At 37.8% G+C, this 26,826-nt stretch overlaps 1 protein-coding gene across 2 annotated transcripts; it reads right to left on the reverse strand.

Annotated features, from left to right (window-relative positions):
- Positions 1 to 19,378: 19,378 nt before the first annotated feature.
- On the reverse strand, positions 19,379 to 25,537 carry LOC576654 (40S ribosomal protein S26). 2 transcript variants are annotated; one of them, XM_011683069.2, is made up of 4 exons: positions 25,451 to 25,537; positions 21,131 to 21,308; positions 20,607 to 20,758; positions 19,379 to 19,677 (listed from the first exon to the last, which is right to left on the reverse strand). In XM_011683069.2, the coding sequence occupies exons 1-4, from the start codon at positions 25,502 to 25,504 to the stop codon at positions 19,558 to 19,560; spliced, it is 504 nt and encodes a 167-aa protein (XP_011681371.1). In that variant the 5' UTR covers positions 25,505 to 25,537; the 3' UTR covers positions 19,379 to 19,557. The 2 variants fall into 2 exon arrangements, with proteins under 2 accessions (XP_011681371.1, XP_782030.3); XM_776937.5 differs by having other exon boundaries at positions 20,625 to 20,758; positions 25,451 to 25,536.
- Between the last annotated feature and the right edge of the window lie 1,289 nt (positions 25,538 to 26,826).

A 26,826-nucleotide genomic window follows, 5' to 3' on the forward strand; every position in this document is an offset into this window, starting at 1 on the left:
TACATACGGTACATAGCATACGGCTAGAGTGGAAATGGTATTGAGCTTGACTTGTTTGTTCCACTTTTGACAGCAATAGAAGTATTTGCACTTTGGGTAAACTGCACAGCCCAACCCAGTCCCAGGGTTCTGGGAGAGCTATATCTCATTTGCATGCCGCTAGCTGCTCAATGAATCAATCTAGAGCACTGGTGGAGTTTTGGAGCTGCAAACCGTGCCATATACACCCCTCCCCACCCCCCTTTATTTTAAAAGCAACATTGCACACCCTAATTACTTTAAACAAAAACTTTGCCCTCTCTTTGAAATTCTTGACCTAGAAGCACCTGTAAAATGTTGGTAACCATTTTTCCTTGTCATAATTTTATTTTACTAGTGCCTCCCCCCCCCCCCCCCCACCTTTTTTAATATAGATATACACAACTTGATATGCCCCTGATCTAGGGTGTATTGAAAGCCAAAGGTTGATTCCTGGCAGAGCTTCTTTTTATTAATAGTATTCTCCATCATTGTATTCCCATATGGAAGAAAAATACATGTACATGTAGTCATGTACAGCTGTAGCATATTAAAGGGATTGTTTTGAAATGATTGCATAGCTAAGCTTGAGGGCTTAGACCCATAAAAATAAACCTACAATGTACATGTATGCCTACAATTTTTATTTTAGAAATCTAGCACCATAGTGCAACAAACACAAATTTGAAAAAAATATCTGTACCCTCCTTGTCATGAAAGTGACAACCTTATTATGACCTCAAGTACATGTACCACTTGATAACTTAGTGATGGTTTGAAACTTTGAATACACCACGCAATCAATATCAAACCACTCAGAATCGTACAAGTAGTTATTAATTTCTTTGATTGTGCAATGGTGCAGCGGCCAGTGGGCCCTAAATGAAAATGGAGCCTATTTGAAGCGTTCAAAGTCATAATACTCCCACATGGTAGACAAATAACCACTGACAAATAATCTACCACCAGGACCAACTCCCGCCATGTAATAACATGGAGTATGTAGGCTACAAGCAAATACCTATACACCTACACAGAAAACCTAAATGGCAACAACTACAAAAAAAAGGACAACTTGTCTGTTTAGAGCCAAAAAGGTGTTAACTCTGTGCAAGAGGATAGGACTTTACGTCCTCCTGGCTCTAACAAAGTTTGTTAATTCTACAATGGAGGAGTGTACATATACTTGTACAGTCAAACCTGCTATAGTGACCACCTGTCTACAAAGACCACCTGTCTACAAGGGCCACATTTGTTGTTTCCCTTGAAAATGATTTCTCATTGAATCATGTACTGAAGAAACCTGTCTACAAAGACCACCTGTCTACAAAGGCCACTTTTTGTGTTTCCCTTGGGCGGTCACTATAGACAGGTTTGACTGTATATATAAATGCCAATACAAAACAACAATGTATGTACATGTAAAGTGTATAGAGGCCATTTTTCACATATAAACATGAAGGCCTATGTACGTACTTATAATGTAGGCCAACCGCCTAAACTTTCTCCTGATATCATTCAACAAATGCCTGTCCCCATAACCCCTACTAGTAGGCTGATGTTAGTGGTAAACCTACACAACATCTAGGCTAACATGCATGAGGACCATGCAAGGAGTTCTTACGTGGAAGCGTGTAACACAATGGGACCGAATCCTGCATCCTTGCCTAACATTCTGAAGGGGATCTCTACAATAGTCCCTGCACTTTACTACGAAGCTATATATTTACATACTTTTATTCAGTCTTCTCACTAGAATCACAAGTCCTTGTGATGCCACAACAAGTAACAGTAAACAATTATATAAGCTCACATGGAATGTAGAAACTTTCTACTAGAAGCAAAAGAAAACATAGTATTTAAAGAAGCCACTGCTCACTTGTGGAAGCAGAAAGGTTTATAAAAAGTTGATGTATAAAGTTGAGAAACATTCAATAAAAGCAATTAATTACAAGACATTCCAAGGGTATATTTCATTTTGTGAAATACTATGGTCTAAACTGTTATCATTTCATGCATTCATTTTGTCTTCTTCTGGTTGCAGATCCATAAAGTTTCACATAAAGTGTAATAATACCTACACTGTGACTGTATGCAAGTATGCCACTATTTAAAACAGACTTCACATATTCCAACTTGCATCGTTATCAAATAACATCAACCTATTTCATGAACGGATTTGTAATAAACACATATGGTCTTTCCAACCACATGGCAAAATAAATGAACCATGCATAGTTGTCACTCGACAAAAAAAATCTTCACGCATAGTTTTTATTCCAGAATACATCTACTAAATAATCATTTTAGATGTCTACATGTAAATTAATTGAAAATATCTCAATAAAACACTCTTTAGAAGTTGATTTATGCCTTCTCACCTACATGTACAATGAAAATTAATTTGGGGATGAGTTGTTCCCTTTAACGGCCATGTCAATCCAGCCTAAAATTAGGTTGATTTCAAATCATTAATAAAAGAAAATTAGCAAAACCAATCTCTTATATTTTAATAGGGTTGATGTACTGTACATTGTATATTGGTGTATTCAGGCTAGGGTTGAAGTTAGACGATTGAAAAGTAGTTTTATAAGTGTTAGAAACTGACCACTGAGGGACATACTCATATGCTATAAGAAGTGCAAACATATTATTTCTAAAAATAAAATGTTCTTCCCTGTCTGGGAGTAGACTAGTAACTTGTTGATTTGTACTGCTGTGTAAATAAAACCTCAGAAAACCAACCTCTGTGGATCTTTGTTCCATTCAATTGTTACTCATCACATGCACCTCTCATATAAAATGAAGTGCGATATTCCTTGCTTCAGTCTATTCAGTTCAATGACTTGGTTTTTGCGGACGCATTTAGGATGTTTGTATTGTGCAACTTTACATACATTGTATGCAACCCTTTTCCAAGAACTGAAAAACTTGACAACTAAAGATTAATGATTCACAGCCAAAGATATGTCATAATTGCAGTCATCACAATCATGTGACAGAGTGTATAATTTTCAATGGCAGATCCTAGATTCTTTGACAAGGAAAAGGGGTGGGGGTCTCAAAATTCCCTGAGAAGAATAAAATATGGTTACAACTTCTTCCATAGTGACATGTAAATTTATAAACATGTTTCAAAGGAAAATGACAAGAAAAATAAAAATCTCACTGTGGGATGTGGTGGCGTGGAGGGAGGGAGGGGTATACACAAGTAGGCCTAAGTGTAGTTTTGTTACGGCAATTCTTTAATGGCATAACTATTTCAATTTTACATATTTTTTACTCAAGTGTGCAATAAATAGATTGCAGAAATTGTTTGACCAAGGGAGATGGAGGGGGGGGGGAATATCCAGCTCTGCTACTGAGGTTTGGCAGTCAGAGTTCCTTCAACTAGGGTGAGCTTTTGAAATGAAATTCTACTACTTTAAAGTCAGAAATCTGAAGCAATATTTTTGTGTTACATGTAACTGATGTAATATCATACTTTTGTGTTAATTGCTTTTCAAATAAATCAATTAATAGTATCTCAAATATATAATGACCCAATCGTTAAAAGTGTGCTGATCAAACTGTACATTGTACTTCTTTAGTCCATACAATTACAGATGACCATTATATCCTTCCAAAAAGAGCTCTTAACCTCCTACAAAGTCCTTCTATATACACAATCACTCAAATAACCTTGCCATCCATAGAAATGAGCTGGACATATACTATGACTTGTACTGAGTTGTCAAAGTTTTACAATGGAGTTGCATAATAAGACCAATGACTGTACGGTTAAAACTTTAAAATAGTATGTGAATCAGGAGAGCTGGGGAACGCCAATCTTTATATCATGATGCAATCCAGTCAGACCCTCATACGTGTAGGTCCCAATAACTGCTACTTTGTTCTTACAATGATGTAATCATTAGTCAAATGGACATCAATTCATCAAACTACATTGTACACATATACCAATCAATAGAGCAAATGGATTTGTGGCAAACAAAACCACAAAACCAGACCCCCTTGACAATTTCCCTTCTCTGGGAGTGTCATCCCATCACCATAGCAACCTTGCCAAGCATCTCAAAACATATCATTTGTTTCAAAACTCCATGGACTTTCAAACTTTCTCCTGTTATGATTCATGAAGGTAAGTAAGAATGAGTCATGTAAAATCAGAAACAAGTTGATCATACAGGTATCTTCTAGTGCACAGCACAGCACATGGACGAGGAGTATATAAAGGACTTCAAACAAATGGATGACTTTTCCAAACAAACTAAATGTTAAAATTCCATTTGTCTTTCTCTTGAATCAAAGTTGAACGTGAGGAATCAAACTCATACAAGATGTATAACCTCAAGACACAAAATGATTGCCATACCCTTGCCACCATCCACTTACAATAATCTTGCTTCAAGCAATATTTTTACACCAATTTTTTTCAACACAACCTTTCAAGAGAATTACAGTAAACAGGATTCATACCCTGACAAGCAAGCAACAATATGTCAATAATGACATGCGCACCGGTAATTGAATATCCATGATTTTTTTCATGGTTAATCCATGATTTTTTTCATGGTTAATTTATAAATAGGTATAAGAACAAGAGACCACCTACATGTACAGTATTTTGAAGATCCTCCTTTGCATTTTGCAAATCTGCAAAGAAATCAGATATAATGTTGGCTCTTTATTGAAAATTAACACTCTTTTGCATCATCTTCATCCAACAGTGCCAACACAATTGTCAATTTTAAAAGACAAAATTAAAGGTGTCTAGGTCCCCTTCATGTCTTTCATCATATTCAGTCATTTCTCTCACAGTTTTAAAGATGGAGTACATCATTTCCTCTATGAACTGAGTGATGGAGACCCACCAGAGAGTTCGCCAACATCAGTCATTACAGGCCGCTATGCTTGACAAATTTGACCCTTTCTGTCCCCTATCGACAAAGCTGCCATTCATAACATTACTTTCCTGACTTTGCCTGTGAACTAGAAGTCATTGACCTTCCTCTTCAACTTTTTCAAACACTTCCACTGATCTTTAATTTCATACATAAGGAAATAATTTCATTGGCTATCCTGCCTAGCATGTAGCATGTTTACACTTTAAATCAATTAGCCAAAGCCAAATATTTACAAACATGTACTGGTAAAAATCAATTATATGATGTTTACTTTACAATTATTAATGTGTGCATCTAAAAGGGATTATGGGACATGAGTAATATAGACATTAACATGAAATAAAACAATCATACAATCAATAGTGGTTTCTCTGCCTTTTGTAAATTTTGTTATTTGCATTGATACTGTTCCAATATGTGATTCTTTTTCAATCATTATGAGCATTGGGATGAGTAAGTTTCCCTAAATTTGGTTATAGTTTATGACTATGGTTTTGAAATTATTTTCACTTTTGTTATTGCACACATCCAAAGCATATTCTTCTACGTGTAGTTTAGACCACCCTGATTGCAATGTAATCTCGGATCTATCAAATATCAACTATAATCATATAGAAAATGCCAACACTATACCCTTTCACATATTCTACGATATACACGTAACCTATTGTAAGTTAGTAATATAACATGGTTGTCTGGTTGCTCGGTCATATTTCAGATTCAATCTACCGGTATGCTTAAAATTGATTTTGAAATGCATTCCTGTACATGTATTAACTGGAAATAATTGTAAACACAAAAAGGTTATCAGGGGCTTCCTCATAATTCCCCTTTTTGTTTATATTCAGAAACATAATAAAGAAATTCCAACATTTACAAGGAATATGTATTGTGACGGTACCAGCAAATATTCAACAGGACATATTTGTCCAACAGTATGATAATTAAAAGGACATTGTAATTCTTATTGAGTTACATACATACACTGTACATGTAGTTAAATACTGAATCATGTTCTGTGCCCTTGAGGATCACAAGGTTAACGTACTTGTACAGTATGCAAGTGTTTCAGATCCCTGCCATAGCACCAAAGTCCTTTTGCAAGATATGAATCTAATATACATTTGCCACTCTCAACCCAGGTGAAGTACATGTTAATGGTTAATGGATGGAATGAAATTCCTTGAATGACTCAATACCTTATTGTGGTATATGTTGTATCTCAGATTAACCCTGGGCAATTATTATGATACCTCGTATTTATATGCAGTAGTAGAGTAACTGCAACATAGCTAGTAAATTTCCATTGCATAAAATTACCAAACTTGTACAGAGTAAGGGATAACCTTCCGATAACACACTACATGTGAATCTGTATGAATGTAGGTGATCAGGTATGTGTAAGTCTCCATGTTGTTCATTCAAACACACCAAGCAATCCTTTTAACGGGGAAGGAAATTATTGTAAAGTTCAACAGAGTCAACTCAATTAAATCATGCACCTGACGTGCTTTCCAAGACATCCAACATCTTTCCAACATCTTGGAAACAGATCAAAAAGTTTTTGAGTACTGGATCAGCGCCAGATGACATGGCTGTGTCATGTGACCCCTGAGTTGCCAAGTTAACATCCAGAAGAGTACATACATGTATGTTCCCATCTTAGTTCTAACTTCTTACACATTTACATGTACAATCATTTCTTGCCTGACAAAATGGAAACCCTGGTGTACATGTATGTACATCATGTATTTGGTAGAAATATTGACCAATTTTACTAGTACTTTGCATCTCTCAGTACAAACCAATTGCCTCAGAAGTTGGATATATATATAAACGATGGAGAAGTTGAAGAAGAAATTTTATATGGAAAATCAAAATACATGTATTTAATCAACTTCTTTTTAGCTTCTAATTTTTTGTTCAAACTACAACTTACATGTACATTAAGCTAAGTGACATAGCGCTTAGAGACTTCGGTGGTAAGCGCTTTATTAGCCCTGTTTTTTTAATTATTATTATTTTTGTTATAGTGTCTGGTTGATCGAATCCTTGAACAAATTTGTTATGGTATATATATACCCTGACAAGGAAATACTTTTCCTTATAAAACTTTTGAAAATTTAAAAACAAACACCTACATGTAACCAACATGTAGGTCTACATGTACATGTACATACAATGTAAGGGTCGAAGGGAAGTCTAAAACTTTCATACTTCACTTTTTCTTCCTCACAGTGCCAACATGCACTCTGTATATCTTTCAAGAACTTCCTGTAAAAATTGGATAAAAACATAATTTTTTCCTGGAATTCATTTGGGTTAACCCAGGGACAAACTAGCAGATTGATACTATCAGTAAATGATTGCCGTTTCCTTGGCAATATTTTCAAACGTGATATGGCCAGGAAACAGACAGCTAAAGGAAGTAAGGGTGATATTTAACCCTCCATTCTTTTTATCCCCATCTCCCTTTCTCTTTTGTTTCTCTCTGTTTCTCTCTCTCTCTCTCTCTCTCTCTCTCTCTCTTCCTATCTCTCTACAAGTAGCTCACTTTCTCTCTCCAACACACTGTAGAGTTGGCCATCTATTGCCCCAACTGATCCACTTTATCTCTCTCTCTCTCTCTCTCTCTCTTGATCTTTTTCTATGCAAAATACCAGCATCTCCTAACTATCTCCTTCTACCCAGATGAAATGTCTATCAAACTACTCTTTAATCTTCATCATTATCACTTGACATGTAAAAGTTGAGATGTCAAGCAAAATATATTACAGTCAAACCTGCTTTAGTGACCACCTGCCTACAAGGACCACATTTTTTGTTTCCCTTGAATATGGTTTCGAAACCAAGTCAATGCGCTAGTGCCCTTTGGTAAGGTATTAATCCTCATTCCCCAGTTCCCTCAGAGAGGACCTTAATCCGTCGGTCTTCGGGTTGCTTACTAACAAGCATTTATTGCTTTCTTAGCTGTTAAGTAAAATAACCACCACTATCACTATCATTCAAAACATGTACTGAAGGAACCTGTCTACAAAGACCACTTTTTGTGTTTCCTTTGGACGGTCGCTGACATGGACATGCCTGTTGACTTATATATTAATTGGGCCCACCAAATTAAAGTAAATTCATCATTTCTATTGCTATCTTTCTTTCTAGAATTTTGTTTACATCCTTAGACTTGGAGTCTGTAGAGCTGCGATGAGATATGGATTCACAGAACCACCAATGATATTATAACATCATTGATTATTTGAAATTTCATATAACAGTTTCGTTTTTGTTTTAGCCTAATTGATTAGTTAGGTTACGTATCATCAGTACCGTTGCTTTGCATCAATTTTTATGAGTAACTATCTGAAAAATAAATTAAATTATACAAAATCATCATTTAAAACTCAAGCCTTTGCCTATAGGAGTAACACAGCACAACGAAGTTTTCTTCAATTAAGCGAAAGTGCCCTCTTGCCAACTCCCTTGAGATAAGTTAAGGAACTTTTCAAACAATATTTACCTCGATCAGCGTTCAGAGCCACCGCCTCCCCCGATGCGATGGCGGGCCACGCGACCAGCATTAGCCCCAAAGCCGCAATCACCCTAACCGCATCCATTTTACGTGACATATTGCGATCGTCGGGAGCGACCTCCCAAACTCGAACAACAATTTTCACGCACTTCGGTGGAGATTTGTCCAGGTAAATCCTCCTCTAGTGATCCAGTATGTTGTAAAGTTTCTTCAAAGTTCTATAGAATGGAGAGTCAAGTTTTTGAAATTCCCTCAGATGTGAAAACGTATTGATCTGTTTCTTCCGATTTAAATGTGTCCTGCAGACGATCAATATACTACAAGAGCTGACTTCCGGAAAGCTCCATGTAGGTCTACGTCTCACATTTCGGGTAAAGTTCTCTGCGAAAGCGAGGGGAAAATCTGTACCGATAGTCTAGTCAACAAGCCGAATTGACGTCATTCTCCGCGGTGAATGCAGCTGGTGTATGCCTTCAGTGCAATATATTTTGAAGCCATAAGACGTGGTGGTATCGGTTTATCCTTTCGACTATACAGCTATTTCAATGAAATAGCGTGCTGTTTAGTAAGACCAAGAGAAGCTTGTATAACTTCTGTTGAGATGGCGCTATGAAACTTTTAAGAGCGATTATCTGAGTTTGTTGTTTGAATGATAAATATCCTACTATTCAAATCACCTCCATATTAAAGTCTAATAGTATTTCCTCTACCCGTTGATTCTATAGGCCTATAAGTTATATCTGAGACTTCATACAATTATGTAGGCATATCATACTTGGAAACATGAAAGGGGAGAAACAACGTGAGAGGAACTTTGAAGGAAACCTCTCCCCAAAGAATAAGTGTAGATATTTTGAAAAATGAGATGTATTCCTGCCTTTTGATGCACAAAATTCCTTACGAAAAATGAACAAGAATATCTTCATCTATATATCTCATTTATCATGTGATGCATTTTAGCATGACATGAGCGCAGCCATTTTCATTTTCTTAACATGCACAAAGCTTTATTTGAAAATATTTTAAAATCAATAACAAAACATTTACTTCAAAGAGGAAAACTCATAGCTGAGAAGACAGAAATTGAATTTGGTGAAAAATATGTAACAGGGAAATAATAATATTGTAACTAATTCATTTAAAAATACTAAACTATAACAGTTGACAAATCTATTTCATTTATGAGAAACCTTCACCCTAGAAGAGCACCAACAGTATGCAATTTGCGTTCTGGCAATTTGTAGTATATATTATACAAGGGATAATAGCAGGTGAATAAAATGCTTCATCACAACAACATGGCGATACCCATGTCGTACCGATGAGAAACTTTATATTGTTTTTGCTGTATGTCTCTCTTATACCCTCTAGTGGGTAATCTTGTAAAATTATTAATGGGCAAGAATATAATAAATTTCTCAGAATAGGTAAAGTTATTTCTTGGAGTGAGGTTTCCTTTAAGATCGTTCGAACCAAAAAAAATGAGGAATTTGTGACTTCGATCATCAATGAGAGAAACTTGAATATTCTTGTTGAAATTTTGGTCATTATTAGCGTGACTACTTTTCATTTCGTTTTGTCCTAAAACTATAATCAAAATTTCATTAATTTTTTTAATTTTTTTTATAAAGCTTTAAGGCCCGTTTAAAGTTTTGGGAGCCCCAACAATTTAATGGCAAAATTTCACTTATATATTGTATCATAATGTTAAAGAGGATGTCATTTAAGACAAATTTCTGCAAGGATTTGCAAAAAAAATGTCGAATATTGATGAAGAATACACAATCTAGGTTTTCTGCGTACAACAAAATACCAAAATTATTTATTCTCTTATCAATTGTCTTCAAACACACTTGGTGGGAAATCTTTGCAGAAGTGTGTCTTAAAAATAATGACAACCTCCTTCACGTTATAAAAAAATTTAACTGAAATTTTGCCTCCCAACAATTTATAGAGGGGCTTTAATGATGGAACATTTCCTATTCATGAGTTTAAAGAAAATTACTAAATTTGAGAATCACATTTCGGGGATATTATATGTGATGTTGAATGGGATGTGTGAAGATGCATAATCGTGGGGAGTGATATTACACCGTGAATATAATTAGAAGAGGCACTATGAGGAAAGGATAAAAGTTTCAAAAGATCTCCTCTTTGTCTTTCTTTCTGTCAGTCTGTCTGTCTGCATGGCTTTCTGTATTTTTTTTTTATCAACCTCCTGCCTATCATAAAATAGCATATTTTAGTAACTTGACAGGATGGTATTTTATGAATATTTGGATTTTCACAACCGAAAGTTTTTTTATGGTGCAAAGAGGACAAAAATTGTGAAATTTCACCCTTTTTTCACTCCCTCGGGAGCCACGTCAGTGATCCCACGTCATGCTTGTTTCGGAGTTAATATCGAACTATTTAAGAGTGCTCTCTAAAAGGAAAAGAGTCTTTTTCACTAGACTTTCACTCTCTTGAGTCGCATCAGTGATCACTCGTTTTTTGTTGTTGAGTAGTCAAAGAGATTGTAGCCTACACAGTTAAAGTATTCTTTCTTTAAAAGAACCCACTTAATGGTCGTTTAGGTAAATGAAAGAAACTTATCATAAATGGTAGATGAACATGTATAATGATGATGAGGTGACATTCAATAACACACTGACAAGAAACCATTGGTTTCGTTCTTCGGTGTTAAAGGGAGAGCCCACCCTGATATTAAGTTAGTTCGGTATAGTGTAAGATATAATATTCGATTACAAATGGGAAATTCATCAATTGTTAAAGTTGTCATCAGTGAAACACAAGCTTGTAACATTGTGACGTATTTTGCGAGCTCCTCTCCAATTTGCTCTATACAGAAAATTTCATAAACTCTCATTCCTTAGTTATTGATGACGGAATATATTTGTTTAATACAGGGTTGTGTATGAACATAATTTGCAAAAATTATATTTAAGGCGAATGTATATGATTGAGAATTTTCTGAAGGGAAATTATAAATTGTTGAAATGTTTTAGTACAGGACAAATGGGAGGGGAGCTCATAAAATACGTCACAGAGTTGCTAATTTGTGTTCGATTGATTGCTCATTAAAAAATTCACAACTTTTTTTATTAACTTTCACTGACCTGTTTTTCTAAATTTGCTGCTTCTATTACCTTTAAACTAAACTTAGGTAAATTTGAAATAGGACAAGTTGTCAAGTAACAAAAAATGGAAAGGGTGGTCAAAATTTCAAAAGTCAGTTTGAGCAGGTCACATATATAGTTTTGAAAAGTATAGAATATTCCAGTGGCGGATCCAAGGGGGGGGGGGCCGGGCGGGCTCACTACACCCCCTCCGCCCTTCCCCCGCTTATTCACCGGCTGGTTGTTTCGCCGCTAAATATTTTCTCACGAATTGGGCCCCCTCTTTGGCCCCCTCTTTGGCTCCCTCCCCTGCCGCCGGCTGGATCCGCCCCTGGTATATTCCTCTGTAGAATTCTTACAGAGAGTTCCAAAATTGTTAATATTTTAATATACTCGTCTTATCCGCTAGGAACGCCTCCCTATACAAATCAGGACAGCTGGCATACACGCAGTAATGGGGGACACAATGGGAATGTTGTCCCCTCTCAAATCGAATGAGGCGGGGCAAAAAAAGAGATAGAGAATATGATAGACCCCTTCCACACTCTCCTCTCGCTCGATGGCCACTCAACGTCCCTTTAGCTTTCTCTCGCATAAAATATATCGATCTGGTAAGTCCGGTCCTCTTATGACACCAGTGCGCCTTCCAGCCCAAAGGGTTGTGTTACTAAATTTAACAATGGACAGCTACATCACCATGGAAACGCTTGAAATTAAATTCCAAATGTAAATAAAAGTACTGAGAAGCCCGTCATATAATGATATGGACAACGATCCCAGGACTACGAATTCCTGACAATAATTTACTAAAAACTTCTTTTTTGTTAAATTACCAGTCGCGGGAGCACAATTTGCCAGTATCACTTGTTATGACCACAACATACACAAAAGATTAACATGCCCTGTGCCCACTTTCATTTTTAGATCCTAAAGGAACCTGAAATTGTTATATCTAATTTATACAAATAAAAAAAATGTTTATTTCTCTTTCTCATGTTTGTCAGAGTTTTATTAGGAAATTAACACATGCATAAAACGTGAGAACTTTCCTACTTTTGTATGTAAGTGGATTATTTTCTCGGAAAATTATGTGCCGTTTAGCAGAATCCTGTCCGACCCTATACTTTTAAGACCTAATCGATTACACTTGCGGCTTATCATGAATATCATCTACAAGGAGGTAGTCAACACAATTTATGAGGGGATTGTCTGGGATGATAGTCCAATGAGTAGCCGTCATATATAGAATTGTTGAAGTAATGTCAAACCGCTATTGTTCTATTTCGCGAAAGTTATTCTGAGAGTAGAGAGAGAGGAAATATTTGATCGTGGCAAGGTTGCAGAGGCGGCCCTCCGGGGGGGGGGGCAGAGGGGGCACAGTGCCCCCACTTTTTCAAGCACCCGAAAAGTGCCCCCTTTTACATAGGAAAAGTGCCCCTTTGACTTTGTAAGAAGTGCCCCTTTTAACATAGGAATAGTGCCCCTTTTAATTGTAAAAGTGCCCCTTCCCCTTTTCACCTCTGAAAAGTGCCCCTTTTCCTTCGACAAGTTCCCATTTCCCTTTGCAAAAAGTGTCCATTTTCCATTCTCATAAGTACCCTTCTTAATTTCTATAGTAAGTGCCCCTTTTTAGATAAGAGAAGTTCGCTTTTTCACTTTTGATAAGTGCCCCCTTCACCTTTGATAATTACCCCAGTTAAATATGAGAGGTGCCTCTTTTACTGTGACAAGTGCCCCTTTTCCTTTGTAAGAATTGCCCTTCCCCTTTTAATGACTACTCTCATTCTAACTCGGAGAAGCGCACCTTATAATTATGTTCACATGTGCCCCTTTACCTTTCTAATAAGTGCCCCGTTTCCTAATGAAAAGTGCCCCTTTTAAAAAAGAGTCACTTCTCATAAATTCCCCTTTTCATCTCTGGTAAACGACCCTTTTCAGGTACGAGAAGTAACTCCTTTTCACTTAAGATAAGTGCCCCCTTAACCTCCGATAAATGCCCCTTTAAAATCTGATCGGTGCCCATTTTCTTTCAACAAATGCACATTTTCCTTTATTATAAGTGCCCTTTTTCATTCACATAAGTGCCCCTTTTCATATCTGGACGGTGCTCAATTTCAGGTGCGATAATTGCCTCTGATAATTTCCCTTTTAATAAATATACATGCCCCATTTCCTTTCTATTACGGGACCTATCCCCTTTTCCTTTCCCCTTTTCATACATGCCCTTTTTACCTCTTATAAATGCCCCTATCAAAATCTGATGGGGGCCCCTTTTCCGTCGACAAATGCCCATTTCCTATTCTCACGACTGACTTTTTTCATCCCTGGTGAGTGCCTCTTTTTGAAGTTACCATTAAGAAGTGCCCCATTTTCACCTCTTATAATTACTCTTTATACTTTGACACATGCTCCTTTTCTTTTCTGATCAGTGTCCCCTTTTCCTCTCATCATTAAACGCGCCCCTAGTATCACGCGACAAAGAGCAATATCCCCCAAAGCTCGCTCGCTACGCTCGCTCGCATATATAATGACATAATTATGTTGCTTATCAGAGGTCATTTCAGTCTTCCGTTATGAGAATGTGCTTATAACCCCATCAGGATTGTCACTTTTTCCGTATCAGGACAATTACCCCCTGGGCAATCACCCCCGGAAAATTACCCCCCGGAAAACTACCCCCAAGGACAATTACCCCCTGGAAATTTACCCCCCCGGAGAATTACCCCCCGAGGACAATTACCCCCCAAGGACAATTACCCCCCCGGAAAATTACCCCCCGGAAAATTACCCCCCAAGGACAATTACCCCCCGGAGAATAACCCCCCGAGGACAACTACCCCCGAGGACAATTACCCCCCCCCCCCAAGGACAATTACCCCCCGAGGACAACTACCCCCGAGGACAATTACCACCCGAGGACAACTACCCCCCGAGGATAATTACCCCCCCCCCCCCCCCTCGAAACACCATTACCGCGGCCCGAAGACAATCACACCCAGGGAATTTGTAACACTGTGACGTATAATGCGAGCTCCTCTTCAAATTGCTATTTAGAGAAAATGTCATGAACTTTAATTTTCTTAGTTATTTATTACGGAATAGATTTGTTTCGTACAGGGGTTGTGTATAAATTATATTTATATTCGTAGCTCACATTCAAAGCCCTCGTACCCATCTGCCAAATCTTTTTGCTTGACGTACATGTATCCTCCTACGAGGAGATTTCACCCACCCCTCTCGCTCTGTATCCATTCCACCTTTGTGAAGTTTGACTTAATATGCCACGTGTATTGAATCAAATTTAATTGCCAGAAGACGCATGTATCAAATCGAATTCAATTGCCAGAAGCCCAGAAGACGCATGTATCAAATCAATGTACGGAATTTACAATTCTTAGAAATTTAACAATACATTGCGCGCAGATGAGTACGCGTTAATACAGCTAGTCTCCCCCAAAATGGCCCAACAAAGAAATTAGGACGTAAGATATCATTATTTATGCATCCTCTGTAACTTTTCTAATCAGCTGATCGTATATTTGTCTTTGTATATATAATGGGCCCTCATCCATGATCTATTCCAAAATTAAGGTTCTCTTCATGTTTATAAATGTAATGTAATATATATATATTTCTGTTGTCATGGTGAACTAAAATATGTTTTCTTGTACTGTAATTTATTTTGAAATAAAAATTGCCTTCAAGTTAAATGTATGGTATGTACGGTGCCATATTAAAAGAAAATAAGTATCCGCACTTGGGTACATTCATCTCAATGATTTTGTAATTCCAGAGCAGCGTTTTTTCAACTGGGGTGCCGCAAGAGAATGTTAGTTACATGACAATTTTTTTTGGCAAACGTTGATTTTGTGAAAAACAAATATCAGAAACGGGTAGAGTATTTATTTTCATGAGAAAATAAAATGTAAACAAATAATAAAATGTCTTTCTTCCTCGCTCGCTGACAATATTTTGCGAATATATATCTTTTATTTCGACATTACATTGTTACCAGGGTACCACACTCATCACAATTATAAACATGATGAATCAAGGCAACGAGAGGCCCGAATATCCTCATATTCGTGTATCAAGGTCATGACCCGGCCCCCCCCCCCCCCCCCACTCAGTGTTATTTAGGGTACGCATATGCTCGTACCCTTTTTTTGAAAGCACCCCCTATCTGAGGACTGCCAACATTTCCGAACCCCCCTTTCGCGGGCTTTTCGCGTGCTTTTCCTGCCTTGGAGACCCCCCTAAATCAGGAAAAATGCTCAATGTACCCCCCTAAATTCGGAATAATTTCTCAGGAGTCCAAAGAGATGAGAGAAAAAAAAAGAAAAACACCCCCTTTTTAAAGAAATCTCCGGGTGAAAAGTCAAATACACCCCTTTTTTTTACAATTCTCGGGCCGGACTTTGTCGCACGAAAAGTACCCCTTTACCGGACATTTTGGCAACACGCATGCGGTCATTCCGACCTCTGAGCGGGGGGGCTGGGGGTCATGACCGAATATTTCACTTTATATTCGTGTACATTCGGCGGTGAGGCGCCCGCATACCTTAAATCTGTGCTAGTGTGTTGATTACAACATGATGTTTTACCATTTTGAAAATGTCTTGTCCTTGTTTTTCTTGCTCGTTCACTAAATCAAGAAACAAATGTGCCCATACGTGTGTACATAGCACTTGACGAGTGCCAGAGTGATGCAAAATAAATAGTTTGTGAAGAATTTAAGATAGGGCGAAACTTTTCATTTCTTAAGAGGGCATCGTGTCGAACAAAAAGTTGAAATAACGCTGCACAAGAGAAATCCTTCGTAGAAAACAGCAACCACAGTGTTGTTTCATACATTATAGTTAAAGAAAAATGTGTAGTAATGAGGAAGATCACGCGCAAGTATTTGAACGAATGTGGGTTCATGCACGGGATTTTATGGGCTCGTAGCCTTCACAGCATCTCTCAACGTGTCAGATCGTCTTTTGCTTTTGAATCCTGATTGTCCCCGGGGGGAATTGTCCTCGGGGCGGGTAATTGTCCTCGTGGGGTAATTCCTCAAGGGGTAGTTTTCCGGGGGGGTAATTGTCCTCGGGGGTAGTTGTCCTCAGGGGGTAATTGTCCTCGGGGGTAGTTGTCCTCGGGGGGTAATTTTCCGGGGGGTAGTTTTCCGGGGGGTAACTTTCCGGGGGGTGATTGCCCAGGGGGTAATTGTCCTAGAACCCACTTTTTCTTCTTTATAAGATGTAATTTTTCGCACTGCGACCTCACAAATCTTAAACTTTTTCCTCGCTCGCTCGCAAATGAATTTTCAGACCATCACACACAGCTGCAAAGTATGATGCTTAAGCAATATCTTGTATGGTGTATAAAGTGAAACAAATATTGATATCATGAATGTAATCACAGTGTAGGGGTATAAACCAATGTCTAAAAAAAGGGTATATTTTCGCTTTGAGATTTCCCTTTGTAGGTGCCCTATTTTCCAGAAAGTGCCCATTTTTCTTGGTGCCCCCCCCCCCCCACTTTGGAAGTCACTCGACCGCCCCTGCAAGGTTGCCACTGATACAATAGCAATTTGCTCTTGAAATGAGCTGTAATTCACATAAGAAGGCCATTCTGGTGTCCGATTACGATTACACCCTCCCCCCCCCCCCAAGGGCCGGCGAAGCGTCTTTCAAAGTGGGGGCACCAGCAAAAAAAAACACCTACAAAGGGAAACCTCAAAGCGAACATATGCAATTTTTAAACATTAGTAGGACCTTATACCCCTACATTGTGATGAGAGTATCAGGGATGATTTCATTGTTTGTTCCTCTTTTTACATAATATTCTGCAGTAGAGTGGGATGGACTGAAAAATGTAAAGATTTGTGAAAAATTACACCTTATAAAGAGGAAAAAACAATCCTAATCATGACAGACTGAACAGATCTGTAATAAGAAAGAAAATTGGGTGAAATAACTGAAATTAAAGAAAAATTTGCTCTTAGTCGCTTTAAATTAAGAGTAAATTTTACCAGAGACGAAAAAAGGCACTTATGAGAACAGAAAAGGGGCACTTATTAAAAAGGACAAGGGGCACCTATGATATTTTAATAGAGGTAATTATCAGAAGGAAAATGGCACTAATTAGAGAGGATCGGGGCATGTGTCAAAATAAATGGGGCATTTATCAGAGATGAAAAGGGGCACTTATTACATTTCAAATTTTAAGGGCACTCACGGGATATGAAACACTTAAAACTGTAAAAATAAAAGGGACACCTCTCAGATTTGAAAAGAGGCAATTATAAGAAGTGAAGGGGTACTCATCAGACGAGATGAAAAGGGGCATTTGTGAGAATAAAAAGGATCACTTCTTACAAAGGAAAATGGGCACATGTCGCAAACAAAGGGGTATCCATGAGATTTTCATAGAGGCATTCACAAGAAAAGGGCATTTATCAGAAAGACAAGGGGGCATGTGTCAAAATACAGGAGGGTACTTGTGATAGGTGAGAAAAGACACTTATAAGAAAAGGAAGGGACATATATTACAAAAAAGGCACCTCTCAAATTTGTATAGGGCCAATTATCATCGGTGAATGAAGCACTTATAAAATGTGGAAGGAGCACCTATTATAAATTTTAAAAAGGGCACTTTAGGGGTACATGAAAAAGTAGGGGGCACTGTGCCCCCTCTCTCTTCCCTTTATGTATTTTCCTTGCATTTATTTTTAGATTGGCCCTAGGGTCTGACTGATGATCAAGGAATGACAAATAATGAAATTTGGAATAGTCAGGGTAAAAAAGAAGATAAATTGGAAAAGATTCAGGTTCAAGATGACGAGAGAGAATATGAATACATGCCAGCAAAGGAGCGAGAGCCGGCATATCAGTAGAGAGAGAGAAGGGGGTAGGCCAGGGTTGATGAAAACTATCCCGAGGAAGACGAATCAGAGATTGAGATCAAGAAAGAAATGGCAGAGAGGAGAAAGAGAGCAATAATAAAGTAAGAAAACATGATAGTAAAAGAGGACCATACTTGATGATTTAATCAAGGAGAAAGGGACTAGAGCTGTCAAGAATATGGATATATTTTAGTGAAAGTACAGCATGTTTATAATTGTACATACTTTTCTATTATTGTACAGGACACCAATGCCTTTGATGCGCCCTTGTTATAATTACATGACCTCATATATCTTTTGAGCCAGAAGGGCAATGCGTAACTCAAATATTTTAACATTTTAAACTTCCGTCTCTGAACATAAGACATTGTTATACATGTATCTTCTGTCGAGAGCCAGAAGAGAAATAGCAAAAGTGAAAAGCCAACGCCTTTCGCGCTCTCAGTAGATGCCTTTCCTTTCACACACATACATCCACTAGTCGCATGTCTCATCATAAATCTCTCACACAAGCAGGTAGAAATTTTACAATTCATAACATGTACCTCTACCTCACCCCCCCCCCCCCCCCCCCATTGCCAGGTTTCTTTTAAACCCTCTTTATGTCTTAAATTGGTTGAAACTTGAACCCAAAGAGAAACTGGGTTGCTTTTCATGAAACCTTCACAAGTACAAGTTTGCCGACAACCCATAGAAACGTGCATTGTCTTTAATACATGTATTTCGACAGGTTGTTGGTGAACTTGTACTTATGACAGTTGGTCAATACCTTGAAGGCCTGGTGAACTTCTCCCTTTACATTTTATGCACACAGCCCAATTTCTGCAGTAGAACTGGGACACTCGTATAACACTCGTCTTTGTTTGACCACTTTCCTGAAGAACATTACAGGGTAATGAAAGACATACAAGCTTTGTGATTTGTTGTTGTTGCTGGTGTGATGTTTTATTCACCATTCATCCTCACAAAAAGTGACAGTATGAACTGTAAGCTGTACAGATGCTATAAAGTCTTTTGTGATAACTACTCCATCCAAATGAAACTGCTTGTTTGGGTTTGATGTGAGTGCCTTGTGTTGGGTCAGGAGTCGGTGTGGGTCTAAGAGCGTCCAGCTCCAGCTCCACCGCCGCCGCCGCCACCTCCTCCTCCTCCACCAGCGCCGCCACCGCCGCCGCCGCCGCCACCACCTCCTCCTCCTTGCCTGTTCTGACCAGGAGCCTGAAGAAAGGAAAGAAGAAAATAATGATGATCTTGTCAAACTGGATATTATTCACAATTGATTCAGATGCTAGCAATACAAAATAAACCTTTCCATATCTTTAGACCATCACTTTCTACACTACAGTTGAACTATGTATATCAAACTCCTTGGGACTAAGGAAACTATCTTGTTTTCCAACCTCATTAGAAAAGGGATACAAAATAATAGAATGAATGATGTGCGATCAGTAAAATATCATTGATACGCTGAAATAAGTTCTTTTGTAGATACTGCAAAGAATTAAGCGACTCTTTCGTTATCAACTGATCACCGTGCATTGAACTGACCAAGCGATTTGTTAGACTTCTCTCCTTTATAGCTCTTTTTTCTGTATCACTCTCGTATGGAATGCTAAATTTTGGCAAAAGGTAGCCAAATGACTGACCGAGGTTACTTTTAGTAAGCTTTGGTACTACTGCAAAGGTTTAGAAAAAATCTTTGTCCAATCCATGTACAAGTTCATTCGTATGAAAACAAGACAAAATTAGATAAACAAAATGATGAGATTGAAATAAATCAGATCAATATTAAGGAAATTATGAAGGTTTGAAATATGAGATCGATAAAGTCTATACGAATCTTAAATTGGCAGTTTCATCAGTTGATTGTGACGTAAACAAGGACAACTACCGTTGATGTGTACAAAAATGAAATTAATTTATGAATTTCTCTTATTGTCTTCTCCCTCAAGACACTCCTTAAAGTACATTATTAATAGCATATTATTACAGGTCATCTTAAGAGAAAGGACCGTCCGAGTCATACAGTTTTTAAAATTTGACATTTTGTGTGTTGGGACAAAATGGGAAAGTTGTCTGCCATTATTCAGCAAATTGAAGAATTTTTTTGGGACTCATTTACTAACGAGACCTTAGTTGCTACAAACCTGGTTGCCCCGACTCACCATTCCTGGGCGGAATCTTGGGGGTGGGGTCCTGTCACGACGAGCTTCCCTGGAACGGTTACGCACGACCTTGGAATGGATGGCGCAGCTCACACAGTAGTGGAGCTTGGCGTAGAGTTTAGGAAGAGCATACACTGAAGGGGAATAAAACAAAGGATAAAAGATGGTCAATTAATTACTGTTGACAGCTATCTGACTACACATGCTACTTCAAACACTCAAATAAAGTTAGGCAGAAGCAGACACAACTTCATGCGCCCTTTCCATATATTATAGAACAAGTTTTCGTACTCTTCAGGACAGCTAACAATATATGACCACAATTGTTTAAGACTGAAGTATTTTCCCTTCAAACACAAATCATCCCAACTTTTTTTAAGGAATCCACCCCCCCCCCTCCCCCATCCCTGAAGATCAAAGGCCACTGTATGAATGATAAACACTTTGCCCAACAACGTGTTATTGTTTCCTTTAAATTCATAGTTAGAGGCTACGTGTAAACTTACCTTCATAGACGCTGGCATCCTGGATGTCACGGATGGCTGCAGCCTCCACGATGTTCCTGATCACAAACTTCTTGATAGCCTTGTCCTTAGGCACGCAGCGGGCGCAGTTGGTGCAGCGGACGGGCCTCACATGGCCTCGCCCCTTCTTGCTGCGCCCGTTGTTACGACGCTTTTGAGTCTGCAAAATAAAACAAAGGCAGTCAGATAATGCACATAAGTTGCTTTGAAATATCCAGGGATGAGACAGAGAACTTCCCCAAAAGGAAGATTAAATGGGGCGCCTGAGGCAACGCCCCTGGCTTGGTATAAGGGACATGGCCTCCTTATGGAATTAGGGTTAGAAAGAAAGAAAAATTTGGTCTCGAAATCTCAAAATTGCCGAGGAATCTCATCCCTGAAAATCAGAACATGGATTTTATATTCGACTGGAAAATTAATTCATTAACAAAGGTGTTTGAAATGATATTCCTTTCTAAGGGAAACTAAGGGCACCAAAACTGACAGATTTATTTAAAGGTAAAGACCAGTTTTGGAAACGCCTCCCTCTCAAAAAATGAAATGAAAGCTCTTATTACCAATCATGTGAAAGAATATGCTTTGACTAATACATGATTATACAAATTTTGCCAAAAAACCGCCTACTAATTTACATATTTGGAAAATTATTATATCTATTTGGACCTGATAGATATTGCGTACCTGTCGCGTAGTCCCATATACCTCTTTCTATGTACAGTGCTTGTAACCAAGACTGGGCCAATTTTTTTATCATTTTGATGATTCCAGGACCTTGCAGTACACACCAATACTTATATGGTAGATGATCAAGCCTTTTATTAAGTCAAAGCAGACCGGGAGCCAAATATCTGAAAAAGCGGCTCCCGGTCCTTATTTTTTTTAGAGAACCGGGAGCCGTTTTCCAGGACCAGGAGCCGTTTCAAAAATTGATGAAAATATGTACCGTTTTCTTTTAAATTATTCGTTAAACGTTACCTTTTATTTATACATACGGTAGTTTAATTTCTAGTTTAAATTTTGAGCACTCTAATAATAAATCACTCATACCTTAGATAAATCTGTCATTTGTAGTTGTTGTAGTTCATGTTTAATACTATTTTCATGCCGTTAAATGTCAAAAATTTAAAAATGTTGGGAAGGGGGGAATTAAATTATTTCTATAAAAAAATATTTAAGAAAAACCAGATCTATAATGACAATGCAGAGCTTCCAACCTGTCGCTTTCAAAAAAACATATTATTCAGCTTGAAAAAACATATTTTAGGTGAAAAAAAAAAATTATGCCTGTTTTACATTTTTGTTATTTTCCCTATAAAATGCTATTGCATTCATGTTTCTTTGAATAAAAACGCATTTAATCATTGAGAACGACCGACCTGTCACTTAAAAAAAAAAAAATAATAATAATAATAATAATAATAATATAATAATAATTAGAAAATTTAAAAAAAAAGATTTGTTAAATATATTTATCTATTTTATCAGAAAAGTCCATTATTCAAAACATCACAGAATTTTAGTCAATGAGTACGAGGGCCGCTGAATCAAGGCAAGTCTGGAGTTGCAATCAACTTTGTACATAAAGTCAATGCATCAGCAGATCCGGTGTTTTGATTTTCATTTGCTTTTTTGAAGATACCATTACATTCGAAGGGCATGCGATAGGCAAAAAAACTGGTAACAAAATCGCTGATTTCTTGATTTTTAGCGCTATTTTGATGAAACTGTTTCTTAAAACTGAGCTTAACCCCCGTGAGCTTTGGAAATATGGCTCCGATTCCGCATCTTTGACAGCAAAATTTGGCTTTTCGGATGGATTTTTGGAAGTTACATCGAGACTTTCTTGTACTGACACTGTGTGTGTACTGCAGTACAGCACTGATGTCATTTGTGTGTGTATGCATGGCCTGGGCTGGGGAAATGCGCTCGTCTTTGAGTGGTGTACATCCCCTGTATTGTGTGCTCCGTTCTCCGCTAGGAGTAGGAAATAGCAGCCGCTCGTATTCGTGCTGCAATTGTTTCTTGGCGATTTTAATTAGGATTCTCATTATAATGATTTGTTAGGGTTCATTCAGTCCACGTTTAACTTGTATCAAGTAAGTTTTTGTCACATTTGTGAACATTTAGTGCTAGACATGTGGAAGTTTATGAAACAGAAAATGTTAATTCTCCCAGACCGGGCGCCAGAAATAAAAAATGACCGGCGCCCGGTACTCATTTTCCCCGTCTTACCGGGCGCCAAAAGTCAGGGACCGTAGGGTAAAAATCGCCCGGCGCCCGGTTAATAAAAGGCTTGTAGATGATCAACCTTTTCTGATCGTTTCCACGTTTCTTTTACAATGCAATCGCATGACCATAACTGGTCTTTATCTTGAACAGACTCTTAAGAGCTGAATATTGATTAAAGAGTCTGGTGAGCAATTAACAATTAAATCATGCACTAGATCTAAGTGATGACAGGTATTTTTACAAATACATAACATTTTTGAAAATAGAGAGACATAATTTTGAGAAAATCTGGGAAGAGACAGTCACTGTCCGTTTCCCATTTTGTATTATGTTTTGTCTTCTACTATCATGACTATCTGTGTCATTTTTGGAGGATCAGAATAATAAGAAACTTGCCCATGATAAGCAGTTTCAAAGTCACCCCACTTTCATTTGAAATATATCAGACTTCAGATTTTGTTGAGAGACAAACCTGTTCTTAACTGTACAGAGTTTCTTATGGACAATCTTTCATCAAAACAAATTTGCCAAGTGTGCCATTGTAAAACTACCGCAAGATCCCTTATTTGAATTTGCTTTAGTCAAGTGGACCCTATATCTTACTATTTCCTTGTTGACATTTTAATAATTTCTATTTTTGTCCAGTATTTTTTCAGAGCTTAATTCCTAAAAAGGTTCACTACTTCTGTGTATTTTTTTCTCTCAAATGATCTGTGCAAAATGGATTATTGAAAGGGTCAACACTCATCTAATGAAACTGAGGTTTTCCTTGCCACATCCACAAGGGGGGGGGGGGGGTGGATTAACAAGCCAATTTTCGGTGCAATCCAGCGAAAAGTCTGCTTTTTAATATTCCTTTTATCTAATAATTCTAGATTTTAAAAAATTCACAAATAACAGTTTGATTTAGAAAAAAAAAATGATTAGGGGTCAACGGTTTGGTGCCAATTAACAGTAGGGGCGCTGGTAGACTAGGCGCTGGTCCGAGAAGAAGGATTGTTTGCAGGGACAACAACATTCTCGTCAAAGCAGACAAATTGCGTCCTTAAAAAAAAATCTACATTTTTCAGACAATCTGTATTATCGATACGAAAAACAGACTCCGCGATGATGGTCCAAGATGCATGTCTCAATTATGCAGAGATTTCACGATAAGATTAAGAACGATAAATCCTAGGGAAGACGGACAACTCATAAAAGTAGACTGCGAACTGTTAGTAGGCCTACATGGAATCTGTTTTTCACATTGCCAGTGCGCGGATCGGTAACCCTATACCCGCAGAGCGCCAAAGAAAAAATGTGTCCACGATCGTCACTTTTTAGGACGTGAGTTGTCCGTTTACGAAGATATCCTTGTTTATGCAGATGATCCTTATTCTCGGAACAGCGCCCCTAGGTTACAATTTTATATAAATACCATTTTCATTATTATTACCTAGCCATTAAGGTTAATCTGAACACAAATAATCCGCTAGGGTTTCTAGTTTGGCGGGGGTTTGCCACTGCTTAACTCCGGGAAGCTCCAACACCTGCGCGCCGGTGTTGGAGCTTCCCGGAGTTAGCCACTGCTGAACAAATCCACATCCCCGAATTCAACTTTCAAGCAATTTCGAGTTATTTCGAGTTGGACATTCTTTATTGCAAAAGCCAACAAATTTAGTTATAGAATTCTATATACCAAATGGTTATGCTTGTCAAACATTTAAAGGGTTCATGCTCATGACATCAAGAAGTGCAAACGACAGCGCATCATTCGGACCGGCGCATCGAATTGCCATAACACATCGGCCTTCATCACGCACCACGTCCAGCCACCAATTGACATGCACACATGCCATCACCGCGCCATTCAGAATTCATGCACGTTTTTACAGGAGGGCGAGGGACAGTGAACATTGATCGGAATTTCTCTACAAAATTTCCGTCTTAATACGACACTCTGTCATGACTTTTTATATTTGACAGGGTTATCAAGTGTCTAGATATCAATTTTGTGAGAGCACCAAAGGCCAAATTCTCTTTTTTAATGTTATATTTGCCATTTTCAGAACAGTTTTTCACACGTAATATTACCATGTTGGATGCCGAGCAAAAGAGACCGAACTTCCGGTTTGGGTCATAGTTCATCGATTTAAGTTGTTTGCCTCCCTCATGCGACAAAGTAGTTGGAGATAGTAGCTCTTTTTGGAGTAAAAAAAGTATGAAAACTTTTGAAAAGGTACATTCCGGGTGTCAGTACATAAAAGAACATTTGGCGATTGTATCAATCTAATCACCCTACAAGCTCTGCTTTTTAGTCGGCCCTCCTTCTCTTTCATTTTCATGTTTATTTGTTTTAAAGTATTGTATTGTGCAAATTGATGTATATAAATATGTGAATATGTTAAAATCTATACCATCATTGTAATTTATGAACGATTAAAAGAGGAAAAATAAATGAATTGAATTGAATTGAATTGAATCACAGTGTCAATATGATTAAGTACCATGTGCTTATTTGGCATAGGCATACAAGGTGGGGATGAGGGTTAGGGAGCTGCAGCTCCATCCTCCACCCCCCCCCCCCCCCGAGAGAAACTTGTACTGCCAACATTCAATATGGTCTAGTATGATTCATATCCATAATCTATTATAATCTAATGATTAAATCATATTGTCACAATGATAACATATCAATGGTTTCTTGATATATTTTCTACCTTGCAAATTAATCTGTATAAACTTGTAGCACAGGCGTGCTAGTGAGGTGGGGGTGGAGGCTTGGGGTTGCAGACACTCAAAGCTCTACTATACATGCACCCTCAAAAGGAGGAAATAATTATACCGGGGAAATAGAAAGGGAACTTAAAGAACAAATTAAAAGGAAGGAAGTAAGAAAGAAAGAAAGGAAGAAAGGAAGAAGATATTCTTTTCCACGCTATTTCTGTTCACTACTCCTGCCCCCTTTTGATGATTCAATCTTTTCCATCAACCTTTATTAATATCATCAAACTATAATACGTTTTTGTACAGGGCTTTGCAACAATTTTTATCGAGTGAAAGTTATTTTTTCGGTACGCTATATACCAAATACGTTTATTTTCTAGAAGTCAATGCGCTCTATAAAATAATGTTGCCCAATATACATAAATACCAACACGTCTTGTGTTCGAATAGTTGATTTCAAACACTAATTTGAATACATTTTATGAGCAATGTTTCATAAATCTTTAAAGATTTATGTTGGACAGTAGTCGGCTATAAAGAGAAAATATGGATGATGGTGGTTAAAGCTGTACGTTTTATGCTTATTTTTCATAAATCAATCGGCAAACGTGACAGCATTACTTTAAGTGCAAAAACAGTTGATCCTTTTAAATGCATATCAAGGTATTATCGTTCTCTTGAACATTACATTCATGTAAACAAAACAAAAAAATTTGTATCATTTGATAATAAGTGGAAAAACA

This window comes from Strongylocentrotus purpuratus, unplaced genomic scaffold, assembly GCF_000002235.5.
Source record: "Strongylocentrotus purpuratus isolate Spur 01 unplaced genomic scaffold, Spur_5.0 spur5_scaffold_7, whole genome shotgun sequence".
NCBI classification, from domain to species: Eukaryota; Metazoa; Echinodermata; class Echinoidea; order Camarodonta; family Strongylocentrotidae; genus Strongylocentrotus; species Strongylocentrotus purpuratus.

Coding starts and splice junctions, on each gene's coding strand:
- LOC576654 (XM_011683069.2), bottom strand. CDS start 25,504: ATGAACTATGACCCAAACCGGAAGTTCGGTCTCTTTTGCTCGGCATCC. Junction 20,759..21,130: donor GGATGCCAGCGTCTATGAAG/GTAAGTTTACAC, acceptor ATTCCCCTTCAG/TGTATGCTCTTCCTAAACTC. Junction 19,678..20,606: donor TGGTGAGTCGGGGCAACCAG/GTTTGTAGCAAC, acceptor TCCTTTCTTCAG/GCTCCTGGTCAGAACAGGCA.